At 34.3% G+C, this 20,871-nt stretch overlaps 3 protein-coding genes across 3 annotated transcripts; 2 read left to right on the top strand and 1 right to left on the bottom strand.

Annotated features, from left to right (window-relative positions):
* The first annotated feature begins 1,006 nt into the window (after positions 1–1,006).
* LOC106711857 (RING finger protein 17) lies at positions 1,007–11,600 on the top strand. The gene is made up of 22 exons (XM_045679435.1): positions 1,007–1,150; positions 1,227–1,471; positions 1,774–1,858; positions 2,010–2,141; positions 2,232–2,386; positions 2,477–2,557; positions 2,979–3,248; positions 3,345–3,427; positions 3,512–3,675; positions 3,979–4,146; positions 4,212–4,286; positions 4,874–5,026; positions 5,100–5,244; positions 5,460–5,594; positions 5,874–6,024; positions 6,493–6,621; positions 6,697–6,793; positions 7,319–7,527; positions 7,913–8,133; positions 8,299–9,085; positions 9,698–9,969; positions 10,180–11,600. The coding sequence occupies exons 1-22, from the start codon at positions 1,093–1,095 to the stop codon at positions 11,507–11,509; spliced, it is 5,145 nt and encodes a 1,714-aa protein (XP_045535391.1). The 5' UTR covers positions 1,007–1,092; the 3' UTR covers positions 11,510–11,600.
* An 88-nt stretch (positions 11,601–11,688) lies between these two features.
* On the bottom strand, positions 11,689–14,337 carry LOC106711871 (kynurenine formamidase). Its single transcript, XM_045679436.1, has 5 exons — positions 13,785–14,337; positions 12,852–12,973; positions 12,529–12,720; positions 12,125–12,301; positions 11,689–11,927 (listed from the first exon to the last, which is right to left on the bottom strand). Exons 1-5 carry the CDS (start codon positions 13,988–13,990, stop codon positions 11,821–11,823), a joined length of 804 nt encoding a protein of 267 aa, XP_045535392.1. The 5' UTR covers positions 13,991–14,337; the 3' UTR covers positions 11,689–11,820.
* Positions 13,922–20,793, top strand: LOC106711869 (TAF5-like RNA polymerase II p300/CBP-associated factor-associated factor 65 kDa subunit 5L). The gene is made up of 13 exons (XM_014504286.2): positions 13,922–13,981; positions 14,659–14,772; positions 14,863–15,017; positions 15,172–15,546; positions 15,736–15,883; positions 15,969–16,044; positions 16,222–16,360; positions 17,241–17,423; positions 17,500–17,652; positions 19,086–19,233; positions 19,522–19,690; positions 20,093–20,324; positions 20,659–20,793. The coding sequence occupies exons 2-13, from the start codon at positions 14,704–14,706 to the stop codon at positions 20,768–20,770; spliced, it is 1,959 nt and encodes a 652-aa protein (XP_014359772.2). The 5' UTR covers positions 13,922–13,981; positions 14,659–14,703; the 3' UTR covers positions 20,771–20,793.
* The last annotated feature ends 78 nt before the right edge of the window (positions 20,794–20,871 follow it).

Here is a 20,871-nt window from a genome sequence, read left to right as displayed (position 1 = left end):
AAAACCATTATGCGGTAACTAATTTTATTTTACAGAGGACAGGATAAAATTATAAAGGATATCCTTTTCATTTTAGTAGGCTTATATGATTAGGGAATACAATCGATCCCTCCTCATATAATACATACATCACTTTATCATACTGCATTATGTGATTAGTGACGTACCCGAAAAATTGGGTCGCAGGCCATTCATGGTACACATGCCGTTGGCTAGCCTCCTAAGATAAAGTTCATTCAGGTCTATTGAGCCTTTCTCAAGAAACTTTCTAACAAACATCCATACGTCTATCTAAACATTCGCATTTATGATATTAGTAAGTACTAGTAAGATAGTGAGATATAACATAGTTCGAGTAATACAATGACCGTTTTTAGCCCATCTTTCTAGCATCAAAAAGGTTTATGAGTGCGATAAATTAGAACATGATTAGTTAATACAAGCTTTTATCATGTAATTGTGTTTCTTTCAGATTGTAAGAAATTATACTCGATTATAGGTAGCCAAATCTTGATATTTGTCTCCATAGGCGACTTACTAGAGTCCTTAAAGAGGCACTTTGTTATATTTAATACGGAAAATCCACGCTAAGCGTTAATAATAATTTACACAGTAGAATAGGATATTATTTTTTAATTTATGTGTGAGCAAGTGCAATAATATTTTGATCGCCTTCCGATACATTAGATTTGAATGGTTTAAAAACATATAAAATATATGTAAATAGGCTGAAATCAGCTAAGATCGAATATTAGATTCAGCAAAAGGCAGAGGAGGAAATTAAAAAATATTTAAGATTCATAAATCTTCCAGTCTATTCTGGTTGGCTATGGCTAGCTACTCTTTGTAACTTGCCCCTTGACTTATCTATAGCGCGGTACCGAACATTTTATCCTCCTTGTTCGATTCGTTGGATTTTGTTTTCAAAGTAAAAAGTATAAGAGCAAAAGTAAAATGAAGATTTTTACGTCTTTTTGAGAATATATGCAAGTTTTATTGTGAAAAAATTAGTGTAGATATTCATTGTAAAATAATTTATTATCTTTAAATGTTAATTTGTTTCTGATTGTCAATTGGAAATCAGCATCAGCAATGAATACAAAAATTAAAAAATGTTGTCCCAATTGTAGTCAGTTTTTCAGCTTAAAATGTAAGACTATTTTAATAATTATCCCAGGTATAAAATTAGTAAATATCAAGTAATATTTGTAAGTTCACCTTTGCAGTATTATCTTCAAAACAAAATGCCGAAAACATACCCCTATTTTTAAAATGCGGGCATTCTATGTGCGAAAATTGTATTACAAATTTGGTCAAGTTTGAAGAACCAATAGAATGCAAAATTTGTCACGAAGATATGGAAATACAAGCAAACGATGCCAAGTTAATGGTTACAAATAAGTTAAGATTACGCCAGTTATTTCCAGTCAACATATATATGCTTGGAGAGTTATCACTAGAGCTTTTAGAGGTAGGTTTCAATCATTTTTACATTGGTGAAATTGAATTTGTTCACTTTATGAGTTTTACACATCAAGATTTAGCATTTAATGTGATTTAAGTTTGAAATTGAATGCAAACCCCTGGTAGCTCACAGAACATTTCTTTATCAAATCACACCCAAAAATTGAATTTGCAAAGTCTTATGAATCTTTTTTTAAGATAAAATCCCTCACAGCTCACTAAACTAAATGGTTTACCAATGATTTCAACAAATTAATGCATGAAAGAGTTTATTAATTTATTAAATTAAATAGTTTTATATCTTTTCAGACAAAAGATGAAGTATACAATAATAATGATGATGACTGTTTTCTTAATTTGACAGCTATTATTCAGGCAACAGAAACATGTCAAGGTAAATCTTACTCATTTGATAAGTTAATTGGTCCCTAAAGGTACCTTTAAATGTCACTTAATTCCACTAAAAGCAGCAATTACTGGTTATTGTAGGTAATATAGATTTGATTCCTTAGTTGTGTACTATAAATATTTACATATTTTGTCAGGTCAATGCTTGGAATGTACTAAACCAACAACTAGAATGTGTAAACAGTGCGCTACAGTACTTTGTGAAGTTTGTTTTAACAAAAGTCACAAGAATTTTGTTATATTCAGAAATCACGTTCTTCAAAATATAGGTGCGTAATAAGTTTATTAAGAATTTATCTTTATAATGTTAGTAAGAAAGTATAGATATCTTATGTTTATCTTGTATTTGTTTTTTGTAGAACCAGAATTATCACTGAACAATTGTAAGGTTCATACAGAAAAGACATTGGACTACTATTGCAAGGACTGTTCTAAACCAATCTGTATGGATTGTTTGGTAATTGGTGGTGAAAAATCATGCAAAAATCATAACTTGGTATCCACACAAGAAGTTGTTAGTGTTATATTTTTTTTTTTTTCAGTTAACCTTGCAACTTTATAACTGGATATGAAATTAATGTTTTACAATTTTTTTTTTGTGCAGAATGAAAAGCTTTTAGAAGATTTAGCTGAAATCTGCCCTAAGGTAGATGAAACATACCGAAGATTAACTAAAACTGCAGTTGTAAGTAATTTTTTTCCACAATTATTGTAAATGTAGGTAGAATAGATAGGACACAGTGGTAGACACCAGCAACAACAGCATCTGTTGCACAAATTGCCAGCTCGCCAGGTGAAATACCACAATTACACAGAAGAAAGCCATCAAGTGAAAGCAATTCCGCATTTTATTTTAAAGAAAGGTTGTAGTGTTAGGGGATGTGACGGAGGAGAGAATTCATAGGGAGAGGAAATATTCTCCTTTTGTGAGTCTTCTGTTGATCAGAGACAATGCATCTAAAATTGCGGATGTCTATGTGCAGTGGTCGTTTCTCTATTTCGACGAATTCAGGTAGCAGGTCTCTTGCTTGCTACCTTATGATATAAAATATAATGCAAATGTTTAGGACCACATTTATTGACCCTTTTGTCATGATATATTGCAGGATATAGGCCATGTTCTATATAACATTGGAAATGATACTGGATCTTCTGAACTGTCGCAAATAGAAAAAGAGGTTGAACAAAGTTTCTCCAAGCTTTCATTTATAATACAAGCGTTAAAAGATGAAGCAGTCAATAAAATTGTTCAGCTCAAAACTGCTGAAAAAGAATCACTGGAAAATGCTAAAAAATCTCTTGCTGAATCAATTAAGAGTGCAAAATGTGTTTTAAATTCTGTGAAGAAATCTTTAAATGTGGAAAAAATTAAGCAGGTAAGTTATTCTTGCACCACTTAGCTAGTTTAATAAGACATAAACATTCTTTAGCATACCATATTACCTATATCATAATATTTTATTTTGTTTTAGGCAAACATGTCATTACTGCTTGAAGATGCTAAAAAGGTTGTCAACAGTCCTTGGTATTTAAGCCAGAATAAAGCTGAAATAAAGTATGTATATAAATGTTTTAATAAAATTAATAACAATTACTTTTTTTTAAATCAGTGCTGTCTAATTTTGTGTCAAACTTTCAGTGTTGTTGTCAATGAAGAGGTATGCGACCTACTTGGCAACTTTATCCATTTGGATGGTGAAACTGATGGTACATTCAAACTCCTCACAACTGATGAAATAGATCCAAATGTTGAAATACCTCCACCACCAGTAGCACCTGTATTTCCACCGGAGCTGCCCAAAGGTAACTTTGTAACACCTTAAATTATTTTAAAATGTATCCCATATTAATTTAACACATTAAATGCCACTACTATTTTGACATACTAATAGTTTTACCTAAGATAATTACTGTGTAGAATATAGAATGTACATATTTTTCTACTATTTTCATTAGCCTAGCCTTTTTCCCACAAAGGGGCAAGATTACATATTATCTACTACTCTTCCATACATCTCTATCAGCTGTCATATTTGTCTACTAATTTTTTTAAATTATAGTTTTGTTTCATTCATATTTTCAATCAGTTAACCTCGATTATTTTAGATGTTAGAGTGAAAAAAAATCAGAATAAACCTAATATTGAAAAGAATAATTCTAAGTCTCAGACATTGTATACAAAAGCTCCAACATACCACAGCAAGAGTGCTTCCATATCTTCGTTGAATTCACTCAATAGTGATTCCTCGTACAAAAGTTCAAGCAATAATAAAGGTAAGAATTATTTGTTAACCTTTTAAAAATGTTGAAATTTCAATCTAATACATATAAATTTGCAGATGATGGACTATATAAACCTGTACATCAAGTGTCGCCATATCAAGAGAATCAGCAACCAAAGCCATTGTGTGCAGGTATTTTTTTTTTAATTTTTTTTTTTCGTGGGTAATATATGTTAGTTTCATTGTGTGGCCTAACTTATAAACCATGTCAGATTTTAAACTGAAAGTCGAATCACTCAGAATTTTTTTTTTAATTATTACTAGCTAAATATAAATCCTATGTGAACAAAACATTGGTTCAGTACATATTGTAAAAAAATCAAATGTTTTTAGTTTAGTCTAGTATTCATCTGATAAGTATAAACATAACACAGGTCCTACCAACAAGATAGATTACATCATCAAGTTACTAGAAATTAAATGCTGATGTTTGTATAAATAACAATGCTCCACTTTAGATATATTAGGATAGAATTATACTTAGTTCTCTTATCATCTTGAAGGATGTCGCACCTCTGAAGTGTTTACTATTTAGCTATTTTTCTTTTGGTTCTCACTGTCGTAAAATTTGTATAAAAACGAGTTTTATCATATTTTCTTTAAACGAACATAGATAATGTTTGATTGCGGTAGTGGAATTTTACGATTATATTTCATGTGCAATGCACGGAAGTTTCACCTAATACTTATATATTTTATAGCTTTTTTTATAATTCCAGGTAGTCAAGAGCTAGTGTATATATCACACATCGTGACGCCGCATAATTTTTACGTCCAAAGAGTAATTCATATGTCAATGCTCGAAGAGTTGATTAAAGAGTTCCGTAACGCCATCTCCTTGCCTAAACCTTCGGTAAACAGTATTGCAGAAGGTATATATTATTTTATAATGTACAAAGATTGATATTTTACTTTAAAAAGTAACTTAACAATGTTTATTTTCAGGGAAGTCATACTTAGTTTTCAATAAAATGGACAATCTGTGGCAGCGTTGCCGAGTCAACAGCATCGATAAGAAGGACTCCAACAAGCACTTGTACCATGTCTTCTGCTTTGACTTTGGAAGTACTGAAGTTGTCACCATAGATAAGTATGGATTTCATGTCTCTTACACACAAAACATTCACTCGTTACTTAGATTGTGGTTTATTTCAAAAAGAAAAAATTAGTTCTTTCTGTTATATGAAAAAAAAAACAATATTTTTTATCCAACGCTATTAACTTGTAACCATTGCAGATATCTGTACACTTAACCCTTAGGTTATTGGTGATTAAACTTTTGAAATAGTTGATTTTTATTGTCAGATTGCGACTGTTGCCGCCTGCACGTGCGCAGACTCCGTTTCCGTTCGCGATCAATTGTTCGCTGGTGAACTGCGCGCCGCTCGCCGGCGCCTGGAGCAGCGACGACGCTCTACTCATACAGAACATTACTGATAAGTCAGTTTATTATAACCCTACTGTTACAGTCAACGATATTTATTCATAGTTATAAAATGGCAACAAATGCTTGGCATTATTTGCGGAGGGCAAGAAATCGCTGGTTAGAAATCAAAGGACTGTGGAAGGCATTGCAGAAGGCCTTTCTGCAGTGGACTAACAAAAGCTGATGATTAATATTTGAAAGTCGTCGTTTATTTTAAATGTCGACGCTAAATATTAAAAAAATATTAGGAAATATATAATTTTTAAAGATTTGTATGTAATATTGTATATCAGCAAGCAGACAGTGCTGCACATCCACCGCGTGCGGTCGACAGCGAACAGCCTGAGCCTGGAGTGTGACGTCACCACGTACGAGGCCGGCGTCAGTCTGGCGCACGCGCTCGTCTTCCAGGGCAGGGCGCGTCTCTGCAACCCCAAGATGCCGGTATATGTCCACATAACACACTTTTATATTACACTAGCGAATTAAAAAAGTAGCCTATAATTATCCGGAACAAACGCGATTTTTTTTAAACAAACATACAGATAGACAAAAATTTGGTTGTTTTCTCAAAATACGCAAATACATCATGTGTACAAAATATACTTTTTTATCGATATTACAGACACTCCAACTTTATTAATATGTATAGTTACATTACAGCAATGTTACACTTTTTTTTTTTTTAAATCCACGATCTGTATTTTTCGACTTCAATCACTTGAATATATGAAGTCGTCACTCACATTCTTTTTGAAAAACCAGAGACAACATGTGTCAATACAGATGCCACAGCAGTCGAAAGGCACAGTTGGTTTGCAGAGAACCTTGTTCTCTGTTTGTAATGTAAAATATTATATGTATACAGAAAAAATATTTTCATACATACAATTATGTATATTGTTTTTTTAGTACCCAAAAAATATAAACGCTGGTCAGAAACCGAAGCTGTTTATAAACAACAATGATTTTAAGCTAAAAACAGTGGAAGAAGTCTACATAACAAGTATAACGAGCCCGGATCACTTTTACGTGAGAAAGGTAAATAATTTATTGTATGTTTGTAGATTCGTAACTTTTGTATTGAATAAATCATTAATTTTTTTTATTTTTCAGTTACATCTCCAGAGTGTATATGAAAAACTATGTGAAGATCTAGATCAGAATTACAATCTAAATGTCAAAAAGGGCAGTATCTATCTACCTGAAAAAGGTAAAAGATTTATTTTACTAGTACATATTATAATCTATGTGGAATGTTAGTGAAATGAAACATAGGATGAAAGTCTAGATAGACAGAGACAAGAATCCCTCTCTACCCTTCCTTCTCACTCGTAGTTTTCGTCCTCCTCATCTCAATCGTCACTTCCCTCTTGGTAATATGAGTCGAAAATAAAAGAAGAAAAACGGAATGTAAAAATACTTAAATTTGTCTATGATAATTTATGACCTCGATCATATATAAAATTAATGACCTGGAAACCATCTCACGGTTCACATGTGTGAACATATTAATGAACCGGCTCGAGCTCAGCTCAATTTGTACCTGCATAGAGTTATGATGAGCATTTTGAGTTGTTGAGCCAAAGTTGAACGATTCAAGTCTCTGATATGAACATTTGAATCGGTTCAAAGCTGATTAACACACGTCTACATATAATTCAAATTGGTTGCGGTACGCGAACTCACAACGGGTATTTGTAACCGACTTTAAATACGTCTGTATATTTTTTGACAGATATGGTATGCGTGGTTAACTTAGAGAAGTATGACGTACCGGATGCGAACACGAGTGACGTGCGCGTGACGTGGGCGCGCGCTATCGTGACGGAGCTGCCTGGGCGTGGACGTGTCCGACTCGCGTTGCCCGACTGTGGAGCCACATTGGTCGCGCACTGGAGCGCGCTGCGACGTATTGAGGCCAAATTCACTACGCTACGGGCACTGGTATACGTCTTTTCAAATATCTTGCCAACTCAAAGTGCCCTCCTAAATTTAATATTGTGTTCTGCTCAGAAACTAGTACGTTTTTCCGAGCTGCCAAGACAACATATTAAAAAACCATTAACTATTTGTCTAGGATGCTGAGAAATAATATCTAATGACACTCTTAAAAGTTGATTATGAAAGATTATTTTTCTGACAGCCGTTAGGTGTAGTGTACTGTCTATAGAAACTAAAATTAAACTTGTAATTGAAGTAACCAACAAAGTTATCAAAATTGAGTAGCTTACACCATTAGATTTATGCATAAGTTTTACTTGAAACCTATATATCTAAGAAAATAATTTATTAAACATCGCAAGCTAAATTATCGGTATGAATTTGTCAGGCGACAGAGTGCCACTTGGCGGGCGTAACTCCGCTGAACAAGAAGTGGAGCCCTAACTCTGTGGCTCTGCTGCACACTTTCCGCGGCCGCCCTCTCGACCTGCACGTCGACGACAACCGCAATCTCTGTCTCGGTGTCACACTCTATGATAAGACCGAGCCGGAAGAAGTCGTTTGTGTTAACACCGAAATGGTCAAGTACAAGTTTGCTGTCACCATCGGGTATGTAGTAATTTTTTTTAATACGTGAAGATAGATGTAAAGTATTATAATTAAAAATTGATTCAAAAAAAATTAAATTATTGAAGGTGGCAAATTATTTTTATAATATAAATTTTACTTGTGGCAACACAAAGTTAGTGGTCTATTAATTTATTGTCTTTCCAGTACATTCATGTTCAATAAAGAAAATATATTACAAGACTGTGTTGTCACAAACAAATTGCCAGTTGATCATGAGAAATCCCCACAGACATCGAAGAATAAAACGAATAAAATAAAAGTTTTAAAGAAGACGGAAGAGTTGCCCAAATGTACAGTGAAGAAGGAACAACTGGAGGCGAAAGATAAAGGTCCACTTAGACTGGAGGCAAAAGTGCTGTATTATCAGTCGCCTTCGTTAATTTACTTGTCACTTGTTCATCAACAGAAGACGTTTAACACTTTATTTGAGAACATACAAAAACATTATTCAAAGAAGAAGACTCAAGGCAAGAACAACTGGAAAGTGGGAGACAAGTGCTGCACAGTGTGCCGACAGTCGCAGACATGGCGGCGCGCTACCATACTAGACTTGCAAGGCGAAGACGCCAAGGTGTTCTACTCGGACTTCGCCTGCGTCGAAACCGTCCCCGTTGCCACTTTGAGGGAACTAACTCAGGAATTCGCCGCAATCGGCTACGCTGCTATGAAGTGCCATCTCTCTGGTGTCGCGTCCGCAGACGGAGAGGACTGGCCCTCTCTCACCAAGGAGTACTTAAAGGAATTACTTGATGCATACAAAAGAGTGTTCATTACGAAAATGGGAAACTTTAAAGACATGAGTATGCCGATCGAGATGTGGGTGTACCACACGATACAGGGCAGCGCGCTCGAGCCCAACACCTCGGAGTGGCGATGTCTCAATAAGAAAATCATTGAACAAGGATTGGCAATACCAGATAAATCTCAACAGGTATGCTTTTTTATACAGCAAAGGGTCCTTAAAAGAACCAAATCATATTTGTGTAATTACTAGCTGCCGACCGCGACTCCGTCGGCGCGGAATTATAGATACTTAATTAGTAGGCTGTGTTCTTCCAGACTATATTATATATCTATGCCAAATTTTATCTAGATCCATTCAGGCGTACTGGAGATAACTTCAAACAAACATCCATCCATCCATCTAAACATTCGCATTTATAGTAATATTAGTAAGATTACTACTTTTGACTAATTATTTGCCTATTTGTAAATAGATTGCAGTTACAATTTTCAGAGATTCATTAATTTCATTAAAGACCAAATTATACAAATGTATGTAATTGTTAATTCTGTAAAACCTTTTAATAATAATAACATTCCTTTTTAACTCCACCATCACATTAATCAATCATATTTTTTACTAATATTATAAATGCGAATGTTTAGATGGATGGATGGAAAGGTATCTCTGGATCAGCTCAACGTATCTGGATCATAGTCTGCAAGAACACATAGGCTACTTGTGTCTTCTTTATTCCGTGCGGGCGGTGTTGCGGGCGACAGCTAGTCAATAATGTTTTAGACACTATTTTATTTTTAGGAGGAAACACCTAACGATAATGCAGATAAATCAGACGACAACATGCTGTCGTTCCTTAACGTTAAAGGATCCATTGAAGAATGGTTACAACTGGAACCGATGCCCACGAAACCTCTCGTTGTCCAATCAGGATCTGATCGTTCTAACTCATCGACACCTGAATGCGAAATAAACTTTAGTGATGACAAAGCAAAGAAAGCTAATACTGTGTTCATATCAGATTGGATGCCGCCGGAATCACCGCAAAACAAAGAATTCGTCGGTGTGCCAACGTAAGATATTTTACATTTAAAAGAAACTATGCTTTTGATAGGTAATAATTGAAAATACAGAACTAATTCAGGTTACCTAATTCAGTAATCAAAGACAAAAATCTTAGAATTGCAATTCCTTTATGTCTTCTCCGACTTAGTATGTATTATAATTTTATAATATTTCATAACATATCTTTATAGACAGTACACACATTGTTACTTTCACAGGTATGTAGACAACGATGGCATCATATATCTCCATGAAGTATCACAACAAGAAACATTAGAAATGATTCAAAAAGCTTTAGATGTTCGCTTCAAAAACCCTGATCCTAAAGCAAAATACGCGTCATGGTCAGTCGGTGAGCCTTGCATCGCTATGTACTACTTGGACGACAAATTTTACAGAGGACGTATCTTAGAAGTTAACAAAGAAGCTTCTACATGTTTGGTGCATTACATCGATTATGGAAACGATGAAACATGTAATTTCTCCAATCTAAGAAAAAGTATCGCTCTTTATCAATTACCCACACAAGCGATTAAATGTATACTAAACCGCATCGAACCCGCAGACAAATTCTGGGATAGACAAACATTAGATTACATGCACAAATCGATCGTGGAAAAGAAATGCTATATTAAAATAACAGGAAATCCAATCGATGGGATTTATCCAATTGAATTAACGTACAATAAATTATTGTTTAACGATCATTTGGTCGAGTTTGAAATGGCAAAGTATAGCGATGGCTCGAAAGCGGTTATAAGGAGATTTGCACCAGTCGACAACCAACAGATCGAACTCGACGAGTCCGCCACTATTGAAACAGATTCTGCACCTGATTATATTATTGAAGAAGATGATATTGAATCCGCCAACGACTCATATTGTATGGAATCTTTGCAGGGTAAAGATTGGAATCTGTTAATACAGGAAGAGAAAGAAAAACAGATGCTCTCGGGAAAATTTTTAACCTTTAAAAAGAACACGATTGATGATTTCATTTGTAATATCACAGTGATAAATGATTTTAAGTGTTTCGAACTGTTTATATTGCACGATGAAGCAATAATTAAAGAATACGAGGAAATGTTTGAAAAGCTGCAAGAATATGCAAACGATATGCCACCATTGAATGGAATATATGAGAATAAAGCTTGCGTTGCTATTTTCAACGAAGACGGCCAGTGGTACAGAGCCACCATTCTCCAATACAGCAACGATACTAATCAAATTAAAGTCAAATATGTTGACTACGGTAATATAGAACTCGTAACGTTGGCTGAAGTCAGGGAGATCAACAAGGAATTTATCAATTTGCCTCCACTAACGATCACTGCTACTTTGCACGACGTGCAAGTAAATCCAGCAATCGAAACTAGCGTTATTGCGGAAGAATACAAAAATACCTTCTTAGATAAAGGACCATTCCATGTTAAAGTTATTAATAATGAAAACGATATTCCTTCGGTGGAATTGAGAAATGAAAAATCTGAATTAGTTTATAAGGACCTTATTGAAAATAATACTTTCTTACGTTCCATTAACGAGTAGTTCGCTGACCCGCCTAAGTTTGATTTGAGTACACTATCCTATTATCACTATGAAAGAATTTAATTTCGTTTTTGTTATGTTTAAGGCTGATATATTTTGTTCTTTATCTGAGATATCATTGTATTGAATACAAAAAAAAATATTAAATATCAATGAACAAAAGCCGAGATTTTTGTACCTACTTCCCTCGCCTCAAATGTTCATTTTTGCGGATGCAGATGTGGTAAGCGTCTTTTATATAATCTGCCTTTAGTAAAAGTCGTATTCGTAGTGGTATTATACAATGTATTATTTTTTATAGTATTCAAATCCTAAAACAATTCAGGTTTGTTTTTCGGACATATTGCAACCAATCGAAGCGGCGCTCCACTGCCTTTCGCAATTTTCATAGGCATCACTAACGCCGTGCAACCATGATCTACAAAAAGAAAAACAATTTTAGTATTAAACAATAACTTTCCCCTTAATTTCCAAAAACACAATATACGCTCTCCTTTTTTATTCAAATTTACTTTTTATTGTCTACGCCAGCGTAATCGTTGACTAATAATGCAACGTACTTTACTAGCGGTGAAAGGTTTGGTGTAAACTTATATCCAGACATGTAAACCTTACCTGGGACAGGTCGCTCGAAATAAACATTTTCAATATTGTAAAGCCCTGCTCTCAACAGTATATTGTGTACAGGGAAATCAGTACTTGATCCGGGATCGACGGAGGCCACATCAACGCCTACGCCGACCACATTTTTATAACTCGAAACTATCCATTCAGCCACTTCGGCGCTCAGACCTTAAATTTTTAAGATTGTGTGTATTACGCATTCTTATAAGCAATTTAATAACATTAACTAATAATTCTATTCAGGTCCAGTATAGTTATTTATCTATGGTTAAGATTATGCACTGGATAAGAACGTTATGTAACCGAGCACCCGTTTCTTGATGATGCTATTTGTTCTAAAATCGACACCAAACTTTACCTAGTGGATGTTTTTAAAAAAGGTTAAATAACTTTACCTGGGAAATTTAATTGTTCATTATTTATTCCCAAATATTTCTTCTTATCCCAAGAGAATTTGCTCCAACCAAATTTAAAAATTATCAAACATGGTTTGCCCATGTTGTCGTTCAACATGTAATCCAAGTGATGCTTGTAGAGAACGAAATTTGGATCATCATTTACCTTAGAAGCTATATCCACAATTATAACTGGAAATCAAAAAATATATGTTTATGACTACTTACTTACTACCGATTTGTAAAATCAGTAATATTAAGAAACTGAATTAACTCAGATTTATCTACAACGTAATTGGAAACGAAAAAAGTCCCAAACATACGTGGTATTATAAGCTTGTTGAGTGGAATCTGTCCAACTTGCTGACCGTTGACCGAAAAATGGTAAGGAGCATCGATATGGGTACCACCATGCTCGCCAGCGGTAAAGTCATTCGCGGCGTACCTGTAACCCACATGGCAAACGAAATTACAGTTACAGTCTTGACAGAATTGATTTTGCGTTGGTGCAAGGGTACTCTACGGTTCAGATCTAGATGGTCCGTCTGACGGATGAAGTACCGTAAGTAGATGAAGTGCTTTATTGTCGTCAACTTTCCCCCTACTACTAAGCGCTCGATGAACACATTTAAATAATAGCTGTCGCCCGCGACTCTGTCCGCAATTAAAAAAAACTTAATTACCAATTCAGTATTTTTAATTGCGTTCCTATGTGTTCTTCCAGACTATGTTCTACATCTATAACAAATTCAGCTAAATCCATGCAGCCGTTCTGGAGTTACCTTCTAACATCCAAACATTCGCATTTATAATATTAGTAAGATTTATTTTTATATGAACTATTTACATAATATATAAATAATTAGAGCACAATGAAAGTATTGTTTAGTCGAACGATAATACGCGATATAAATGGCCAGAGGTCAACGTCAACACGTTACATTATATCAAGCAAAAGGCGTAATAATAAGAAATATGCAAAAGGATGCCTATGGAAGTAGTACCAAGCTATTACATAATATTATCTGCTTGTTTGTCGACAGCTTTCAAGAACAGAATACGCAGTATCAGTGAGCCTAGCACGAATTTTTGCGACAATTGCCAAAATTAGTATGCGATTTTAGGTGTACTTTACGAAATCATAGCCCGAAGCACAAATTTATTATGATTTTGGCTCACACGTTTCACAAAGAAGAAATTAATTGTGAAAAGAGATGATGTTAACTTAAATCCAAAGAACGGTGCTTATAGCTTACCATGACCCATCGCGTTGAAACATTGCAATTTTCTTTGTAAATTGAAATTCTTGACTACCAGGCCAATAGATCGTTTGATTATCAAATGGATATGTTAAATCGATAAAATCGTAATCGCCATTCATTAAAACTTCATTCAAACTTTTATCCGCAAGTGCATAAGTACACAACAAAAAACACAGAGACGCGGACGTTAGGTAAGACATTTTCAAGCAAACTATTTCTATTTGTCGTTTCTTCGTATAAAGTAATTTCTTTACATAACTATCATAATAATATAAACTAAGGATATACTATTGTGGAATGTAATTACATAATGATAATATTTAGAGCATTGGCCTCTATAGATATGAACATTAATTAAATGTAAAAAGGCCAACCAATTTGGAGTTAACTTTAATTTTAACCGACAGTTACAAAAGGGTATATAAAAGAGATATTTATCTAGTTAAATTATATTATACCTATAATAATGTCCTGTCTCAAACGAAAATTTAAATATCTTATTTAATATTGTAAATGCTAGTGTTTGGAAGGATGTTAGAATTTAGAATGTGTCTCCAGTATGGCTGCAGCATATTGATATATATAAGAACACACAGGTAACTAAAGTTTTATTTAATTCCGCACGGACGGACGGCGACAACTATTGTCCATAATGGTTAAACCACATATTTTACGCTAAAACTTGTAAAGGTCCAAAACATTCCTGAAAAAACACTTCACATATTTTTATACACTGTGATGCTATAGGGTATAGGGCACATGTCAACCAAAGAGTATAAAAAAGATTGATGTCAAATTGCTACTGTTAGTGTCAACTGTCAATTATTATATTTTGTCAATAAAGATTTTTGGTGCCTGTAAACAATAGGTCCAAATAAAACTTAAGTAACACGTTCATTTTGAATTACTATCAATGAAGAGAACTCGTAACGATGCTGTTAAAGCGGCTGTTTCTTCCTACTTAGAACGACGAAATTATCCTGTAAGTATTTTTTCGATATTATATTTTAATAAAAATTTATATAACATTTCATCCTTCCTATTAAATATTTCATCAAAATACTCATTGCAGGACATTGAAATATTTAGTAATAGCAATTCCACAAGTCGCAGTGCTGAAGAAATGGCAGTGGCTACTATTGTTCAATGTGAATCAAGTCGAGCCAACTCCATCCTCTTTTCATGCATCAACAATGATTCCGCTCAATATGATGTACAATATACCAAGTAAGATACTATAGTACTTTTCTTTATTATGATATTATAACAAACTTAAAACTGTTATCTAATTTTGCAACAATTTATGTTTTACCCACCTTCAAAATTTAAGTAAGTCATATGAGTAATAGTAATAAGCTTTAATAAATTTGATTTATTGCAGACTGTTTAATTATATAAAAGAAATAAAGATAGAGACAGTAAAAAATGAATTGCTTAATTTACTAGCCCCATTACTTTGTCATCTTTATTTGGAAATGCTTCGTGGAGGGCATGGTGGAGCTGCACAAATGTTTCTCAAGAGACACATAGCAACATTACCACAAAAAGATCTATCATATCATCAACCTATTGATGGGAACTTGCCGTCAGCACTATACAGACCAAATAGCTTAGAGCAACTGTTTAACTCTTTACAAAATGGTACAATTGACAATGAGACCCCAGAAAAGGACTACATGAATCAACTGCTAGATGACATTGGCACAATATATACTTTACAGGAAATAGAATCAAGACCTACTATAGCAGCTTTCAGGTGAAGAACATTATTATAAATAATTTATTCACTAACAACCTGTATCTGAGCAACAAATTTGGTTGTAATTGGCAGGATTCTAACTGCAGCATGTTGCTGTAAAAAGTCTTGACATTGTTATTTAAATGTAAATAGATATTTACTATGGACTGTTTTTAATTTTTAATTATTTACATGTCTGTTTTATAGGTCTTGTAAATATGATATATATCTGTCACAAGATTCTCTAAACATGTTGAAGTCATACTTAGCAAAACATGGTCATGTGTTGTTAATACAAGTTTTGCAAACCTGGTTCCACATTGATATGAACAATGATTCAAATAAAAAGAATTCTGTAAGTATCTTTTTTTTAGTACAGACAGTATGTATTCTATTCTTTGAAAACTAAGATTCACATTTTATTCCTTACCATTTTACAGGAAGATGATGAGTCTCAAAATGAAGGTGTCAACTCACATGTAGTGAATAATGATGAAAAACCAATGGATAAAAATGGTATTTGATCTACATTGTATATATATACAAGTTAAAAATGTTTTTATTTAGATCAAACTTAATAGCAAAATAAAATATGTATAGTGTATACATAAAAATAAAAATCACACGAAAACATTTACAACCACAAACAGTATACACATATAATTTCATTAATTTGCCTTCTATTATTTTTAGACATATTTTCAAAGTGCAACGGCCATGCAGAATGTCAGAATGTGGATCAAGAACTTAGAGAACTGCAGGATGCTATAAAAGGTGTTCGGGAGTCTATGGCACCGCTTAAGTTGTATAAAATAGCTGCACCTGATACTCAGTGAGTAACATTTTTCATTGATACACTTTACACTTAAATATTGTAAGATTTATTTATAAAATACTAGCTTTTACCCGCGACTCCGTCTGGAATAAAAAATAGAAAACGGGGTAAAAATTATCCTATGTCCTTTTCCTAGTCCTAAGCTACCTACCCATAAATTTTCAGCTAAATAAGTTCGACCGATCTTGGGTTATAAATAGTGTAACTAACATAACATGACATGTAAATAACATTATATATATAGACTAGTTGTCGCCCGCGAATCCGTCCGCGCGCAGTTAATAAGCTTATATGACACGTTCGTAGATTTACCATAGCAGCGCCATCTATTGATTACTTACTCAACCCAGTCGAAAGATATCGACATCTGTTAGAATCATTTGGAGTTAACAGTTAATTGTGACTGTCAAATAATAACAGACAAATAATTAGCAATAAATTAAAATTGCGACTATAATTTGAGATTTAAACTATCCTATCTCAAGTTGGATCGAACTGCACATGGTGTGCGAATTTTATTATAATCGGTTAAGTGGTTTAGGAGTCCATTGAGAACAAACATTGTGACACGAGATTTATATATATTAAGATTGGTGATAATAGCTATATGTAGAAATTTTGGTTATAACCCTTCCATAAAAGGGATTCATTCTATTGTTCCTGTATTGTGAATAAAAATAATAAAGAGAAAGTTTTATAGCCTTCATTACAAAGTATAATAAAGGTAGGAAAATGTATCTGTTACACATTGTATTGTTACAGTTGTCTATGGTTACCCGTCAAGTAAGCTGTTTGCTTCTGCATTCTTGATATAAAACAAAAAAAAACATTTATAATTTTTATATGTGTTGTTTCTGTAATAAACATATTGTTACAGCTTAGTGTGCGCTAAGACGGATACTAGTTGCAACCTGCTGTGTGGTGGGTTCAGCAACTCGGAGATTAGGTTGTGGGAGCTCGGTCAAAACAATGCAAAGCGCAGGATCAATCGCAACATATCAGAGATAGAGCTCGCATGCCATGTGCCACCTGAACCCGAAGCGCCCGATGATAGCACTTTGTAAATATATACAGATTTTTTACACAAGTGAAAAATAAACTTAAGTGTATTGTTTCATAATGAACTTCTCTTTCAGCCAGATAGGCACTGGGTTGCCACTTCGCGGACACTCTGGTCCAGTGCAAGCGGTCAGCATTTTAGGAAGAGAACAACTTGTTTTGTCCGCATCACATGACAATACTATGAGAGCCTGGAGACTTTCGGACTACTCGTGCGCTTCTATTTATAGGTAAGTTTACGGATGCTTTTCTTCAGAGCTGGGCATTAACTCGTTAATCCGTTAATCGTTAATTAACGAAGTTAACATTTTGCTTAACGGATTAACTTTTAAGTTAACTTCAAAAAGTGTTAACGCTTTTGTTAACTTCCGTTAAACTCAACTTCCGTTAATAAAAGTCCGTTAATCGTTAAATTAGAAACTTGAAGACGTGCTGTCATTTTGTTTAAATTACGTGCCACGCCACGCTCGTAAGTTCAGCTATGTTGGGCGACTGTCGGCGACTCGAATGGTGAACGAACGAGTTGATAATTGATATATGTGAAGTTCGCGTGCAAGTGTGATGCATCAGAGCGTCCGGGAAAGACGTGACCAACAGGACAAAATCAAAAGAAGGTTCGAAATAGTATATTTCATTACGAGTATATAAAAGCACGAGTATGTCGAGTAAGCCCACATTCCGAACGCTCTTCGTCACTGCAATACCCACCAATCCCTTTTTGACCAACTGTATTAAAACATTTTTTACTCGTGCTTTTTCTTTAGCTTTTCCAAACTCGTGCGTTCTCTTTCCCAACTGTCAAAATAATGTCTATTAAAAAGAAAAAACCAACCACGAAGTTTTTACAAAAAAAAATCATTGAAGCTTTTATGATTCATGCAAATATTGCTAAAAAGAAGCTCCTAATTTGTTACAATATCAGATTTAATGATTTTATTCAATGAATTAGGTTAGGTTTCATTTTATTTCATCTCATTATATTTCATTTTCATTTCATATCAATAAAAGTAATCTACTGAAAACATGGCCGTTTGGGCATAGTTCCCTTTGCCTACCCAGAATGGGTGAAGAAAACAAAAAAAAATCTTTGTTTGTATTCTTTTACGGTTGGCGCCATTTTTCAAACATTTTAGTTAGTTGAGTTTATTGTGTTTTTATTATTCTATTAAATTGCTTCATTTTTTCGCAATTGTATTAAAAATAGTTGTTCAGTGCACGTGCGGAACTGTCATTAGAACTTGTCCCAACTGTCAACCCTCACCTTCGGCTGCGCCTCGGCTCGGTTAGACATTTGTCGGAACTCTTTGCAATGACAGGCTTTCCGCACTCGTAATGAAATATACTATAATGCATTCATACTTGTCTCTAATACTAATGTATTATAGAATATATAGTCAAATTATTATTTTAAACAAGTGTCACCACAAAAGAGTGAAATTAGTATGTATAATTTTGGTATGGTTAACTGTTAACGATTAACTTTAACTTGCGTTAAATTCTCGAGAATTTAACGCTTTAACGATTAACGAAGTTAATTTTTTAATTAACGAATTAACGCTTAACGAAGTTAACTTTTCGATTAACTGTGCCCACCTGTGCTTTTCTTATACTGGTTTATTATACATTATGTACGGTTATTGATGTATTTTTTAAATAATTTCAGAGGTCACAATTATCCTATCTGGTGTATGGATGTATCTAAAAACGGTCTATTTATTGTGACCGGCTCAAATGATAAGACAGCAAAATTATGGTCCCTAGATAGAACGTTCCCGGTTCGCGTATTCGTTGGACACATGTCAGATGTCACGGTCAGTTACAATAACATGAGACATTAAATGTAAAAGTAAAAAAAATATTTAGCAATGATTCTTTAAGTTATTTCTTTTGCTTTCGGCAACATCAATATCGACAAACAATAGACCATTTAAAAATACTTATTTATTCTATCCATCAAAAGGATATAATTTGATTGAAACTTCACTGTTCTAAATTAGTTGCTGTCAATAAAAAAGTTATGCTTACAAATTGGTATTATCCGTCTTCGGAAGGACCAAGCATTTTACTAGACCTTGAGTAATAATTAGCCATGTTGTCAGTGCGTGAAGTTCCACCCGAACGAGGCGTACATGGCGAGCGGCGGCGCGGACCGCAGCGTGCGGCTGTGGGCGGTGTGCGACGCGCGGCTCGTGCGCGTGCTGTGCGGACACCGCGCCGCCGTGCGCGCGCTCGCCTTCGCACCCGCCGGCACACATCTTGCCAGCGCAGGTAAACAACAATTTACAAACTATGTCTTTTTTTTATATCAAAAGGTAGCAAACGACCACCTGAATTCGCCGAAATAGCGAGGTGACCGTTCCCCATATACCCGCAAATAAGGATGCGTTGCCTACCTATGCGTTCCCTTTTCTGCCAAATCCACTTCCCCTTTCCATCCATTCCTAATAAGAAAAGGGTGGGATGGGAAAGAGTTAATTGACCCAAAAATGGGAACCTATCTCCGAGTGTGCGATCACACTCGCCATGACAATAAACGACATAAACCCGTGCTTCCAACCTGCCAGTAGTCTAAGTCATTTTCTGCTAGCAATTTATATTGTGTAAATAAGGCCCATTTTTGATAAGACATCATTCGATTTTAGCTTACCATCATTTCCGATTTTTTTCTAGGTGACGATAAAAAGATTAAAGTGTGGGATCTAGCTGCTTGTACATGTGTACACGAACATAGGGGGCACCATGGTAAAATAACAGCATTGGACTGGTCGGCGGTGGGCAAAGCAAGTCTCACCAATAGGATTGTGTTAGAACACAACAATACTTCTGATGATAATTCTCTCTTATGCTCAGCCGGTATGGATGGAGTTGTAAAGATTGCATGGGACAGCTATTCTAAAAACAAGTAAGATGATTTTCAACATTTTTTCACATATTGGTGCTCTAATTATCTCATTGAAATACTTAGTTAAATGTGTAATGTGACAAAAAACGCAAAAAAAATATTAACTTTTTTATTATGACAAAGTTTAACATAAATTCAAATGAAACTTCTTTCTGATACACAAATTATAACTTCATTAACAATATAATAATAAACTTAATATAATATTAATTGGTTATTACCAGAATTTTTGATAAATTCTATAATAGTGAACGGTTTTACTCATTAATAATAAATAATGGACTATTTGGAATATTTTTTGTTATGACAATATTAAATTAAGACTTTGTTTCAGGCAAGTTTCTAGTCCAGAAATGCTGACAACTACCTACAGTACAAAGTGCTCCTATTTAGTTGATGTACAAGTTCACCCAGAATGGCTTGTTGCTATCGGAACCAATAGATAATCATAATAATGTCATGTACATAATAAAGTTATGGAATCATTTCATTGTTGTTTTCTTTAGAATAATACAACACAATTTAGTACAGTGAATTTTTAAATACA

The sequence above is a fragment of the Papilio machaon genome, chromosome 9, assembly GCF_912999745.1.
Source record: "Papilio machaon chromosome 9, ilPapMach1.1, whole genome shotgun sequence".
Lineage (NCBI taxonomy): Eukaryota > Metazoa > Arthropoda > Insecta > Lepidoptera > Papilionidae > Papilio > Papilio machaon.
The sequence above is the reverse complement of the archived record's forward strand: the minus strand, read 5'-3'. Positions and strand labels throughout refer to the sequence as shown.

What these genes read in the sequence shown, in the direction of transcription:
- LOC106711857 (XM_045679435.1), top strand. Translation starts at nt 1,093, where the DNA reads ATGAATACAAAAATTAAAAAATGTTGTCCCAATTGTAGTCAGTTTTTC. An exon ending in AAGTTTGCTGTCACCATCGG is followed by an intron (nt 8,134 to 8,298) that starts GTATGTAGTAAT and finishes TTGTCTTTCCAG; the next exon opens with TACATTCATGTTCAATAAAG. An exon ending in TACCAGATAAATCTCAACAG is followed by an intron (nt 9,086 to 9,697) that starts GTATGCTTTTTT and finishes TTTTATTTTTAG; the next exon opens with GAGGAAACACCTAACGATAA.
- LOC106711869 (XM_014504286.2), top strand. Translation starts at nt 14,704, where the DNA reads ATGAAGAGAACTCGTAACGATGCTGTTAAAGCGGCTGTTTCTTCCTAC. An exon ending in TCGTGCGCTTCTATTTATAG is followed by an intron (nt 17,653 to 19,085) that starts GTAAGTTTACGG and finishes AAATAATTTCAG; the next exon opens with AGGTCACAATTATCCTATCT. An exon ending in GACAGCTATTCTAAAAACAA is followed by an intron (nt 20,325 to 20,658) that starts GTAAGATGATTT and finishes ACTTTGTTTCAG; the next exon opens with GCAAGTTTCTAGTCCAGAAA.
- LOC106711871 (XM_045679436.1), bottom strand. Translation starts at nt 13,990, where the DNA reads ATGTCTTACCTAACGTCCGCGTCTCTGTGTTTTTTGTTGTGTACTTAT. An exon ending in TTTCAACGCGATGGGTCATG is followed by an intron (nt 12,974 to 13,784) that starts GTAAGCTATAAG and finishes TGTGGGTTACAG; the next exon opens with GTACGCCGCGAATGACTTTA. An exon ending in TTTCGAGCGACCTGTCCCAG is followed by an intron (nt 11,928 to 12,124) that starts GTAAGGTTTACA and finishes TTCTTTTTGTAG; the next exon opens with ATCATGGTTGCACGGCGTTA.